The 13,006-nt window shown below is 49.9% G+C and overlaps 1 protein-coding gene across 1 annotated transcript; it reads right to left on the bottom strand.

Moving 5' to 3' along the window:
* Positions 1-9,134: 9,134 nt before the first annotated feature.
* Positions 9,135-11,407, bottom strand: LOC144175701 (uncharacterized). Its single transcript, XM_077704739.1, has 5 exons — positions 10,751-11,407; positions 10,264-10,549; positions 9,927-10,225; positions 9,399-9,839; positions 9,135-9,314 (listed from the first exon to the last, which is right to left on the bottom strand). The coding sequence occupies exons 1-5, from the start codon at positions 11,405-11,407 to the stop codon at positions 9,135-9,137; spliced, it is 1,863 nt and encodes a 620-aa protein (XP_077560865.1).
* Positions 11,408-13,006: the final 1,599 nt, after the last annotated feature.

Raw genomic sequence — 13,006 nt, 5'->3', positions numbered from 1 at the left:
CTCTTTTATTTGTTGTCTAATGAGTTCAAAACTGTAGTAGCTTAAGTTACTCTATGTCATTTCAAATTTATGTGCAGTATTTATTATGTGCAAACCGTGTTCTCACTTGTCTGTTTTCACTTCTCCTTGTATTGTGTTACTTGATCTCTAGGCTTGAGTGTCAGTGCTGGTAACGTAGAAGTTTTTTTATTTTAGAACTTGCTAACATGTTAGAAAAGCTTCATTTTATACGTATACTCTCAGGTCATCTTCATTGAATATTTGCCTGTATAGTTCCTATATTTCCCGTGTTTTGAAGGTTTCGCTGGCCGAGTGTGATGGCGTGCAACACTAAGCCTTTCTTTTCTTTTTTGACATTTTACAGTTTTTTTTCTTTTTTTGCTTTCTGAGATTTCTCTAAATATTCGTACTTTATTTTTTCGGTCATATACAACATTTTTGGTCTGTAGTGTCGTCTTAATTTTAGTGTTGTGTTTCCTAAATGGTGTACCAACACCAAGACTCTAGGGTTGTTCTGGGCACTGAAAATAAAGGTCGATTGATTATTATTATTGTAATGTATTATTATTATATTTGTACCTGAAGTAACAGAAACGAAAGGCAATTTTTCACACTGGTTTTCAGCCGAACTAAAAAGGGCCCTTGGAGGGAAAGATCGAGCTCACATACAGGGTTGGAATATGGGGCAGGAAAGGTGTAAGAGTCAGTTTCGTCAAATGAGGTCTCACTGTTAATATCTCCTTAAACGTGACTGTTTACTTACATTACCGTAGTTGAAGCTAACGCATCGCGGAATGCTAAAGATTTCTGGTGATATTGTCCGTTCACAAATATATAAAAAGTCTTTAGGAAATATCTACCTCCTTGATAGGAACGGCTAGAGCATATCTGACGCTTTTATGCATTTGCGGAACAATTTCGTTCCGCATACGGCCAGAAAGTGTAGCTGGCCCCCTCAGCTATCTCTGGAACTCTATAAATGCTCGTAAAATCCTAGTCTCAAAGTCTTGTCTCGAAAGCTCTAAAGCGCCTAAAGAGGTAATTTTCTTGCACCCTTGGCGGCATTCCCTCAGCAGTACCTAAGGCTTTTGGTGATGTCCTTGTACCTGCCTTGACATGCATATGCGAAACATCCCTCAAGACTGGCTCATTCCCCGCTAACTGGAAGGCCGTCAGAATTCCTGTTTGGACTTCACGAACTACCGGCCAATCTCAACTTTATGCACAGCTTCTAAGGAATTTGAGACTGTATTGCATTTTCCTCTCACGTTCAGTATAAAACACGTAATAATTCCTGAGCAGCACGGCTTTTTCACTGGGCGACCGACCACCTCCAATCTTGTCAATTTCATGCCGCCACCCTCCGCAGCTGTGGAGGGGAGAGGCCAACTTGATGCAATTTAATTTGATGCAAGTAAGTCTTTTGATGTCTGCGACAAACTTTTATTTACCAAACTGCCTCAACTTGATAATCTTCTAGCCTTCATGTGCCTCTTATGCAAATGTTTATGTGAAAGGTCATGTTTTGTGAGTGTAAATGGCAGACCTCCCTTTGCAATAAGACCACTAGTGGTGTTCCTCATTTATCTGTTTTCGGGCCACTTCTAAGTTTTTGTAATTGATGTTTTGCAAGTGTTTAAGGATTGCAATATTCTGTGATGCTCTGGCGATGTCAAAATATTTGAATCTGTTTCGGACACACTACAAGGTGTTCTGCTCTTCAGAGAGCAAATTTGTCATTTTCGCACTGGCGCGTTTACAACATACTCCTTATTAATAGATCTAAATCCAAGGTAATGACATAGACTAATCAAACTGACAGCATCTTGTTTCGCTATAACCTTAATGGTGGAGTGCTACCTCGTTCAGCAAAGGTAAATGAGCTGGGTGTCAACCTTGACAGCAAGCTGAGCTTATCGTCGCAATTCAAGTTAATTATTTGTAAGGCTCTTCTATCCCTTGGTGTTGTTTGCCAGATATAAAATGAGTTCAAAGACCCCAATTCTCTTCTCCAGCTCTACACTACTATTTCTCGCCCGGCACCATGAGTATGCTTGCGTTGTTTGGAATAGCAGGTATAAAACCATTTCTGTGCTCACTGAGAGGGTCCAAAATAGGTTGATACTTATCTTAAACCATCTTTTTGTCGATAATAACTCTGTATAATCGTCTGCATTGAGGCTTCCCCGATTATTCTCCAGGCTGAATAAGGCGTATTTTCTTTACCCATTCAAAATTATTCACGGCACAGTGTCTTGTAACGTGCTGCTACTACATATTCTGCTGTATGTGTCGCAGAAGTTGATCAGGAAAAACGATGCTTTTCATAATCCTAATTGTCTGCGTTAATTGTGCCCTCTGTTCTGCATGCACTGTGTGTACAATTGCTACTCTGAATACTTAAGTTTATTTATTAATTCCACGACTATCTTTCGCAAGCATGTCCGTAACTTTACGCTGTTTCATTATAGGCTTCATCATGCACAACCTAATCTTATGCACAACCTAATCCTATGTGTAGAGCGAGCAACCCAAACATTTTTCCTTATTTCCAACCGCTTGTTTTATTTTATCGTATCTTTCCACGTATACACTCCTGTTGTGCTGTTTATTGCAAGTGGATGCCGTTTTAGATAAATCCTTTTTGTACGGCCTAAATTATTTCACCTGCATAATATCTCTTGGCAGTACATGTGCATGCGCAATAACCATTTGGGTACATTGCCCTATTGCTATAGGCACTACAATTGGTATAATATGTGTGTGTGTGTGTGTGTGTGGATGTGTGTCTATGTGTGCACCAATGCGTGTAATTGTTGTTCAGTGTAACCAATGATATTTTTTTGTGTGTGTGCGGTGTGTGCACATTTTACGTCGCGTGTTCAATTTTGTTTTTGATTTTTCCTCCTGCGCCAGCACAAATGCCCTCTGGCTGTTATGAGCCCACTAATAAACATTGCTTGCTTGATTGAATATTATTACTATTTTTTACCTTTACGCACCTTTCACACCGCATGCGTTTTATTTATGCCATGTTCACTACTTCAATTTGTGTGCGTCTAGTCGCTTCTTTGTTTAGAGCAATATGTTTCTATCCTATTCCTATCAATATATTACAATCAATATATAAACTTCAGCTCAAACGCAGTTGTGCTTCTACCTGTAGTCTACATTGGCTACCTAAGCTTCCTTCTTTGAGTTGTCGGCGTGATCGAGCTGATCTTCTCTGTCTCCACAAACTACTTCAGAGAATAATTTCCTGCCCGGAACTTCTGTCCCATCTTATGCTCCGAGTTCCCCGGACGTTCACGCGGTCGCCCTAATCATTCCATAGTCAGACATCTGGTATTCGTAACTCACCCATCCACCGCCTTCAAAGTCTGTGCGATTTACATGGTGAGAAATTGGATGTGTTCAATGATTTCCTAAGACAGTTTTGTGTAGGGCGGAGCAGTGCTGTTTGTAGCTAACGATATGTGTCCTTACTGCGTCCACATATTCTCGGTATGCCACGCACCTTTATTTGCTCGTTCTATTCAACACTAGTGCACATGCTTCAACTTCCTGTTTGTATAAGCTTTCATGCATTCTTCACAATCTTTTATTTGTTTGCGCCCTCATTTACCTAGTAATTATTTGTGTAACTATTGCGTCGGTTGTGTATCTTATCGTTGTTATTATCTTCCTGTGTACTTGCGTTACTGTAGCGTATTTTAGTGAATCGTGTTGCATGTGTAGTCTTGGTTTATGTTTTTTTTTCGTTATGTACCAGCACTAAGAAGAGACCGTCGTTACTGGGCCCTGAAAATAAATTGATTGGTTGATTGATTTAATATTATTGTCATAATTAATCTTAATATATTGTTATACCCGGAGCATTCGTTGAGCAGTTGCGTAATATCGGCAAACATAAAAACCACACATCAACTTCGAAAATTACCGAATTTTCTTAGGCCCTATTTAGAACCATGGCCGCGCCTTTCACGAATACATAACCTGGTCGAAGCCGTGATACCATTGTATAAGGATCACTGATGATGAGGATGATGATGATGATGCTTGATAATGGGATCCCTTTTGTAGCGGGGTGATGACGCGTCATCACTCATCATCCCTCATGACGCGTCATGAACAAGTTATCCCCGCGAACAAGACTGAAGCGCCATTTCTTAGGCACTTCTCAAACTACGTTGCGGGCAGCCAAGCATAAAACCCCTATGTAGGTATGCATTGACGGTGACTTCGTCCGGGGCGCGATTAGAATTACTTTGTGAACTGTGCAAATACGTATTCAAATTCTCCTCTACAACGAAGTTCTTTCTATTTTCAGTGTGTCAATTTCTGAATGACCAGCCAACAGGACGGATATGCAATGCGTACCGCGTGAAAGATGTACTTGTTCAGATTTTGTGTAATGCCTGTGCGCGGAAGACGGGTGTAAAATTATCTTTTAACATGAGGTTAATGGAACAAATGCTAACCGGCGAAAAAGATAAGAATGCGCAGTGGACTTTTTGTTCGAGTTAGACAATGTGCTGATCGAGATTTGCGTCATACATGACAACGATTTTCTCACCGATCTCTCTCAAGACCCCTTCCCCCTAAACACCAGCAGCGAGTAGTGGGAGCAGGCGCTGGGCAGCTCCGACCTGGCCACCCAAGAGCTCTTGGTTTAACGAGCTGCTTCAGTCGTCACCAGCTTGGTGGCCACCCCGTCTCCTTACCCATGTGTTCCTGATTAAGTTTACTCTCTCTCTCTCTCTCTCTCTCTCTCTCTCTCTCTCTCTCTCTCTCTCTCTCTCTCTCTCACCGATCTAATCCAAACTACTGGGATAGCTGAAGACCAGAAAGCCGGTTATAATCAGCCAGTCTGATGCCGTAATTGCGTTCCATCTGGTAAGTTTTCCCCGGTCTTGAAATCTTGGTATTCATTCCGGGCAGGGGAAATAGATAATCTGGTTGACAACTACAAACATTATTATTTCCTTGTTTTCTGCTGCAGTGCGAGGATTTTTGTTGAGTCGTCACGGCTCCCCATTGCTACCTGCTGCAAACGATCTATGAGAAAGAACTCTGTCTTGATGTGGGCTTATTTTGTTGCGAATTGCGAACTGCTAGCTCACCTGCCTTCTTTTTTGCCCCAATATGCCTTCTTTTTTGCTGGATAAGCATGGCGTATATTATTTTTCCATCTGGCGCATTATTTACGGCTTCCCGCGGCTACCAATCTAACACTATGAGAACTATTTTTGATCACCAATATAGACAGCTTAGTTCAACAAAATCACCGCTGAAAGTGATTTACTTTATAATTCAAGGAAGCTTGCACTCACGCGCAAGCCTTGTATGAATAAGCTGTTGCAGTTGACCATTGCTGGAAACATAGGTTACAGTATTTTTGTTTATTTTTGTAGTTTCAGTGCCACCAATCATCGTCACATGCATCATTGAGGTAGTCTACGTATTCGCGTTAAGTGGTCGATGAAAAGTCTTCCTGCGCTGTGTACAGTTCCACCAGCTCTGAATGATCGACTGGACGCATTGGTTACGGATCTGCAAGTCGGCTCGGCAATGATGGGCACGATATAACCATATCTCCAACTATCCATAACAGCTTCTAGACAATGTGGCCGCCGTAGTCAACTGTCCTAAGCAGGGTGCCTTGTCAGTTTTTGCATTAGATCTGGGGTTATTTCTTCACATGCGTGCTAGCGCTTGACAACAGCATTGGAGTTTTTTTGCTAAAGCCACTGCGCGTGCCGAGGAGACGCGGCAGTCGCTGCTAGGTACACGCTCGGAAGGGCTTGCCACTTTCTCGCTAGTCGATGGATTTTTTTTTCTGCTAAAGCCAATGCGCGGGGCGAGGACACTCGGCGGTCGCGGCGAGGCCCGCGCTCACTAGCGCTCGCCATTTATCTCGCTCCTCATTGTGTTTCCGGTTCCCTTGCTAAAGCCACTGCGCGTGTCGAGGGCACTCGTTGGTCGCTGAGAGGCACGCGGTTACGAGCGCTTGGCATTTCTTTGATATTTTTGCTTGCAATGCCGCAATTCTGGCAATAATAACAGCCCCACTGTTAGTAGAAAAATACCGTCCGATAGTATCGCTTGTCAAATATCCGGGTGTCGCTCGCCTAATTTTGCCGAAAGGCAATGCGCCAGGCAGAGCAGCATGCACAGCTTTTGCTCATACTCGGAACTAAATTAGGCTTTGGTAAAAAATGTCGTGTTTTGTAATTCTTTAAGAAATCTGTGTGCTGTGTGCTTTTCTGATGATAAGATCGAGCTTTAAGACACTAATATTTGGCGTAATGTTGTTATTCCCAAAGGACAACTTTTATGATGAAGGTATCGTGATATCCCAATAAAACAAGAAAACCTTCGGCGGCGTCTTTCAGGTTACTCTAAAGTGGTCGCGGTCGCTGCATTAGTATCAGACCGAAAGTCAACACATGGAAATGAGTGTTCTTTGTGGTCTGAATTTCACATTCATGGTGGTCAGCGCGAACGGAAACAACACAAAGAGAAGAGAATAGACGACACAGGCGCTGTTTCGTCTATTCTCTTCTCTGTGTGTTGTTTCTGTTCGCGCTGACCGCCATGAACGCTATCCAACTCGCCCAATTTGCTGCCCTGAATTTCACACACCGTTACATTAGAAACATGTGAAGCATATTTCAAGTTACACCGTATAAAGTTCGACATACTTACTGGAATCTTCACATCGTTAAGACAGCATGGCACGCAGGAAACGGGGTAAGAAGGGTTGATGCAAAAGACCAAATGGTGTTTTTCATTTTCCACATAAAATAATGGCAAGCGAAAGTCTGATTCCAAGCGCACATATCCAATGGGCCGCCCACCCGGAAGTTTTACTTCAGTCTGCGAAAAAAACATTGTGCATTCATGTTATTGCAGTGCGCTATGGGCCATACAATGTTAAATAGCGTTTTGCATGGTGAAAGCGGGCACGCGCAAAATTGTGCTAATAATTTTGAGAAGTGTTTTATATATAAATTCCTTGCTTAAATAATTTGCAATTTCAAAAGCATGAAGCGTGTCTCCTAAGCGGCGCCCATTTTATTCATTGACAATTGCTCATGAAGCATTATGGTTAACGGTTGACACCGTGGGCAAGAGTTTCATCGGCTTTGAACGGGACATATGCACCGCGTCCAATCGAAAAAGAGATATTTTATTTTGAACACGCCAATATCTGCACAGGCACGAGAGTACGATTACTGACTAGAGGTGAGTAAACAGAGTACAAAAGTGAAAGAGGTGCTGTTGCTAAAATGATACAAACGAGCAGAATTAACAAACTGAGTCTTGCAGAGTACATTAGTTACGTAAACGTAAGCATAAACAGTTCCATGTCTGTGGAAGAAACGAAGTCGCACGATATTTCCCTACCGGGCCGACGATGCACCTTTGTTTGATTTGGCTACCTACGTAGTGCTGCTTCAATTTAGGCCAAGCCGTCCAACGACGGCGACACTGATTCAGACCCGGGAGCACGTTGAGGCATTCATAGGCGCGGGTAGCTCATGACAGTGCACGCACGGCAAAAGCCACCGTAACATTCAAACTCTCCAACGCTACTCACATGCCTCTACAGGGGCGCTCTTTTTAGAGGGGGGGGGGGGTGCAACATCTTTATTTGCCTGCTTTTCGGCTACAGGAGCAATCCCCCTCTTAGGAGGGGGAAACTACCCGCGCTTGGTTGCGTTGGACCGCCCTCAGCGCAAACTGCGAGGCGGCCCGTTGAGAGTCTAGATCTCTTTCGCCCACCGCACGGGCCAGGTGAGGCGGGAGCGCCTCGGATGAGTCAGGGTTCACGTCGCAGTTCCACATCATGTGGGCTAGCGTGGCTCTCGCGGCCCCGCACACCGCACACACACCGGTTTCGTAGAGCTCCGGGCTCGCGTGTACGGCCCACACGGGAGTCCACGTTGCTCTCACTTGCAGTTGGCGGAGGAGCACCGCCTCCTGCCTGGTGAGGTCAGGGTGCGGCCCCGGGTAGCGTCTGCGATGCTCCCGGTACCACTCCAGGACCCCTCCGTACGTGGTCACCGGGGCGGGCTCCTCCGCCTCCGTGTCGTCGTCGTCGACGTCCTCGCCGTCGTCGTCGTCGACTCCGTCGTTCCCGGTCTCGGTCGTTCGAGGCACAGCGGGTCGTGGGTCGGCTGGGTGTCCTGTCAGCGCCTTCGCCGCCCTGTCCGCGTCCTCGTTCCGGTTGGGCTCGGGTCCCACTGCGCCCATGTGGGCCAGGAACCACCGCACCGTTATCGGCGCACGCATTGGGTCTGGGGCCCCGCACGCCCTCACCGCACTCGCGCACACTTGATTTCTTGCAAAGTTGGTGACTGCCGCACAGGAGTCGCTCAGTACTGTCGTGCATTCCGGGATCGAGAGGGCCAGCGCGATGGCCAACTCCTCCGCCTGCTCCGCCGACGTGGCCCGCACGCTGCCGGACGTGACGGGCTCGCCCGTAGTTGCTCTGACTGCTGCGGCCACGTACGCGTGTCTTCGGCCCGGGTATTAGGCCACGTCCACGTACACGGCACCGGTGTCGTTGGAGCACGTGCCGGTCAGCGCTCGGGCTCTGGCCAGCCGTCGTTCCTTGTTCTATTGTGTGTCCATGTGCTGCGGGAGCGGCGGGACCTGCAGTTTCTCGAGCAGGCCCCGCGGAAGCGGCAGCCGGTCCCTACCCTCCTGCAGCCGCGACCTATGTCCTAATCGTTCCGTTCTAGGATCGCCCTGCCTTTACGCGTTTGCTCGAGGCGAGCCGTCTGCGCTGTTTGCTGCGCTTCTGCAATCTCTTCTATTGTGTTGTGTATTCCTAGCTCTAACATCCTTTCCGTGTTAGTGTGCGTGTATGGACCTAGCGCGACCTTGTGTGCCTTGCGTATGAGAGCGTTCAGCTTGCTACGCTCGGCGGCGTTCCAGGTGTGGAAGGCGGCGGTGTAGGCCAGGTGACTGACGGCGAAGGATTGTGTAAGTTTGAGTGTGTTGCGCTCGCGCATGCCGGCGTACTTGGTGGATATCTTCTTGATGAGCCCCATCGCCCTGTGTACCTTGGTTTGGAGCTGTTGTATCGTGTAACCGTTGCGGCGCGTGCTGTCGATGTGCAGTCCCTAGACGCGCAGGGTGTCGACCTTGGGAATGGTGGTACCGTCGCTCGTGCGCACGTTAATGTTCGGCTCGTCGTTGTCGGTCGTGTTACTTCGTGGCGGCCGCAGCAGCAGCAGCTCCGACTTGGCCGGGGAGCATTGGAGGCCCGTTCCTTGAAGTTGTTCTTCGACCGCTTCGACGGCCTGCTGGAGCGATTCTTCGATTTCGCCGTCGCTGCCACCCGTGGTCTAGATGGTGATGTCGTCGGCGTATATGGTATGTCGTACCCTTGGGAGGGAGCCGAGGCGTTCGGCCACCCCGATCACAACGACGTTGAACAGCGTTGGCGAGATAACCGCTCCCTGCGGCGTGCTCCTGCTGCCGAGCGTCTTCGTCGGTAACTCCAGGTCTCCTGCCACGATGGTCGCGGTTCGCTCCGTGAGGAAATCCTTGACGTATTGGAAGGATCGCTCGCCCATGTCCAGGCGCGACATCTGCCGCAGTATTGCCGAGTGCAGTACGTTGTCGAACGCTCCTATTAAGTCGATGCTGAGGATGGCCGCTGTGTCTTCGGATCTCTTGGTCGTCCGGTCTATGATTTCGTGCCTTAGGAGGAGCATCGCATCCTGGGTGCTCAGTCCCGCCCGAAACCCGAGCATGGTGTTGGGGTATAGCTCGTTCTCCTCCAGATACCGTTGCCACCGATTTAGAAGCACGTGTTCTAGGACCTTGCCCACACACGACGTCAGCGATATCGGGCTCAGGTTCTCGATGTCTGGCGGTTTCCCGGGCTTGGGGATGAGCACCGTGCGTGCCTCCTTCCACTTGCGGGGGAGGACGCCACTGCGCCAGCAGTTGTTGTAGTACCGCGTGAGAGCCGCGATTGCGCCGTCGCTCAGGTTGCGCAGCTCCTTGTTCGACACGCCGTCGGGGCCGGCCGCCGACTTTCCGTTTATCTTTTGGAGAACCGCGCAAACTTCCCCCTCCTCGATGTCCGCGTCGAGTTCTGGGTTGACGTCGCCCTCGTAGCTCGGCAGGGGCGAGGGTGGCGTGGCCGGTAGGTACTTGGCGTCGAGCCGGCGCCGGACTTCGTCGTCGCCGAGCCTCGGCGGGCCTTGAGGAGGGTTCGCGCCAAGACGTGCTGTTGCGTGCTCTTGGTCTTGGTGTCGTCGAGTAGGTGTCGGAGCAACTTCCACGTTCGGCTCTTGTGGATTTGCCCGTCGGCCTCCAGGCAGACGGCGTGCCAGCACTGCCGATTCAGCGTCTCGCAGTGCTTCTCGATTTCTCTGTTTAGAATCCCCACCCTCTTGCGCAGCGTGCGGTTCTGCCGCTGGCCGTTCCACCGGCGTTTGAGGGAGTTTCGTGCCTCGATGAGGTGTGCTAGCCTGCTGTCGACATCGGGTGCGTCCTCCTCCGTCTCGAACTCGGTGGTGGGCCGCTTCGATTCTTGTAGCGCCGCCGCCGTTCATGCCTCAATGACCTCGATGTTCTCGAGCACGGTGCCGAGGTTGGTACGAAACTTGTCCCAGTCCGTGATTCTTTGTTTGCGATGCGGACTCGCTCGACTTTTGAGGGGAACGGCGACCTCTAGGATACAGTGATCGCTGCCGAGCGTCTCCAGGGTGTTTCGCCACCTCACCTTCGCGTTGTTGCTGAAGGTGCGGTCCGGGTTGTTATCTCGGTGTACCGTCGACATGTCCTGTCTGGTGGGGACCGTGATGTCGTTGGCAAGGTGGTACCCCGCCGCCTGAGTCTCGGCCAGGAGGCTGCTACCCTTCGCCGTGTCGTATTGGTAGCCCCACGCCGTGTGCGGGGCGTTGAAGTCTCCGCAGAGCAGCGTTGTTTCGTCCCCTGCCAGCCGCTTGATCTTGCTGATCAGCGTGCCATAGCGTTGTTTCGCGTATTTGCGTTTCGTGTACACGTTCATGATGTACACGTGCTCCTTTCTGGCTCGAGCCTTGGCGCCGATCACCACTTCTATCGTTAGGTGTTCCACGTTCGTGGCGTGTAGGAGGCTGTGTTCGAGGCTGACCATGCCCTTCTTCACGAAAGTGCAGATGCCGCCGCGCACGCGGGCCCCCTTCTCTGGAGTCTTGGGAAGTGCAAAGGCGTAGGAGCAGTATCCCGGGATTTTCGGGGCGTTTTCGCTGTGCATTTCTTGGACAAGGATGATGTCCGGTCTCTTCTCCGCGCGTGCAATGTGCTGCAAGAATGTTGCTCTCCTCCCCCGGAATCCGTTCGCGTTCCACTGCCAGATGATGAGTTCGTGTGTCTTCTCCGCGGTCTTTATTGTCATTACGGCTGTGCTTCAGGAAGCTGTATTGGCTGCGGCTTCGCCGTGAGCTTCTTGTAGATTGTCGTCATCATTTGCTCAATGTTGGTGAAGCGGGTCTCTAGGTTGGCCAGTCTAGCCGACGTGTCTGCCTGCGTGGCCTCGTGGGCCGATAGGCGCGTGTTGACCGTCTCGAATTGCTTAGCGCACGAGTCTTGAAAACTGTGGAATTCTTCTTTGGTCACGTATTGCTGCTCGCGGATCTTTGACTTCAGTGCCCGTCTCTTCTTGGTCGGTTCACTGTCCGTGTCCATTTCTTCCCGTGGAGCGTCGCTGCAATTCGCCACGACGTTTTCAGGCGTTGGGTTGTTGCTTTGGGAGGTCGCTTCCACCTCCTCGGGCTCGAGTGGGATCCTAATCGGTGGAGGGGGCGGCGATTGTGGCGAGTCCCTTGAAACCGTTGGGGTTCGCGATGGGAGCTCTTGCGGTATCTTGCCTGCGAGTAGCAAGTCCAGCTTACGATTTATCGCGAGTATGATCTCTTCTTGCCTCTCTATTTGCGCTCTCAGATGCATGTTTTCGTGGCGAACGTCTTGCAGCTCTCGCTCGAGTGCGGGGTTGCGCGGCTCGTCGCGCCAGCTGTCACCCTGGCCCACATCACGCCCGTCGCCGGCTGCGCCTGGGCGTTTCTATTGTTCTTTGCTCCGCCCACTGCCGCTGACGCCGGTGCCTTAACAGACCCGCCTACTTTCGTCCGCGGCGCCGCAACGGGGGCGTGTACTCTCGATTGCAGCTGTGGGAAGGTTTCCACTTTGTTTTGCGGCGGCTGCTGCTTGGCCTCTTTCCGCTGTTGCTTTTTTGCCCCTCGCCTTTGGAGTACCACGTGGGGCACCATGAATCGGTTGAGGCAGCCCGTGGCTCCCGTTGCGTGAGCCCCGTTGCAGAGCTTGCAACGGGGCTTACACGTGGCCTCGTGGTTTGGCTCCGGCTCGGGTCTCCCACACGCAAGGCACAATTTAGTCTCCGGGTTCGGACACACGTCTGCGCGATGCCATAGTTTCCCGCAGCACCGACAGAACTCGTGATGCTGCCTGTACAGGCTACACCGCACTATCATGGCCCCGTACTTGATCGAATTAGGTACTTTAGATCGCTCGAACGCCACGATAACCGTGGTGGTGTTTCCTATTCTGTGGGCCTTTAGTGCCAAGGGGTTGGTCTCGTTTATGATGTTGTTCTGTAGATCCTGATGCGTCTCCGTAGTGTCTATGCCTCTAATGATTCCCTTTACTGTGCCGTCCGGGGCGGACACGTACGGGAAGTCTCCTACTCGGCGTTGCCTATGCGAAGCTGCCTAATTTGCACGTAGCTACGAGCGCGACCCTCGTCGGGTGTGCTGATCACTATGATGTTCTGAGTCTGATTCCTACAAATAGTGTCTATTCTGGATTCGTGCATGGTAACCCCGGCTGCTGCGAAAATGGCTGACATGAAGCGCGTAGCCTCCGTTTTCGCTACGTTAAGCCCGCCGCGCGGACGTATGATAATCTTGGTCTCGTGTCACGGTAGCGCCACGGACATGCGCGCCGCTCTGCTAAGTCTGGCAGTCACTTTCTTAACGAA

This window comes from Haemaphysalis longicornis, unplaced genomic scaffold (genome assembly GCF_048455015.1).
Source record: "Haemaphysalis longicornis isolate Haplotype H1 unplaced genomic scaffold, Haemaphysalis longicornis Haplotype H1 scaffold_3, whole genome shotgun sequence".
Taxonomy (NCBI): domain Eukaryota; kingdom Metazoa; phylum Arthropoda; class Arachnida; order Ixodida; family Ixodidae; genus Haemaphysalis; species Haemaphysalis longicornis.
This window is presented reverse-complemented; position numbering and strand designations above follow the sequence as displayed.

Excerpts from the sequence above, each read along its gene's own strand:
- LOC144175701 (XM_077704739.1), bottom strand. The coding sequence starts at position 11,407 with ATGACAATAAAGACCGCGGAGAAGACACACGAACTCATCATCTGGCAG. Across the intron at positions 9,840-9,926 it reads TCCCCCGCAAGTGGAAGGAG|GTCCTAGAACACGTGCTTCT; the intron begins GCACGCACGGTG and ends TGTGTGGGCAAG. Across the intron at positions 9,315-9,398 it reads GCCTCGGCTCCCTCCCAAGG|GCCGTCGAAGCGGTCGAAGA; the intron begins GTACGACATACC and ends TCGCTCCAGCAG.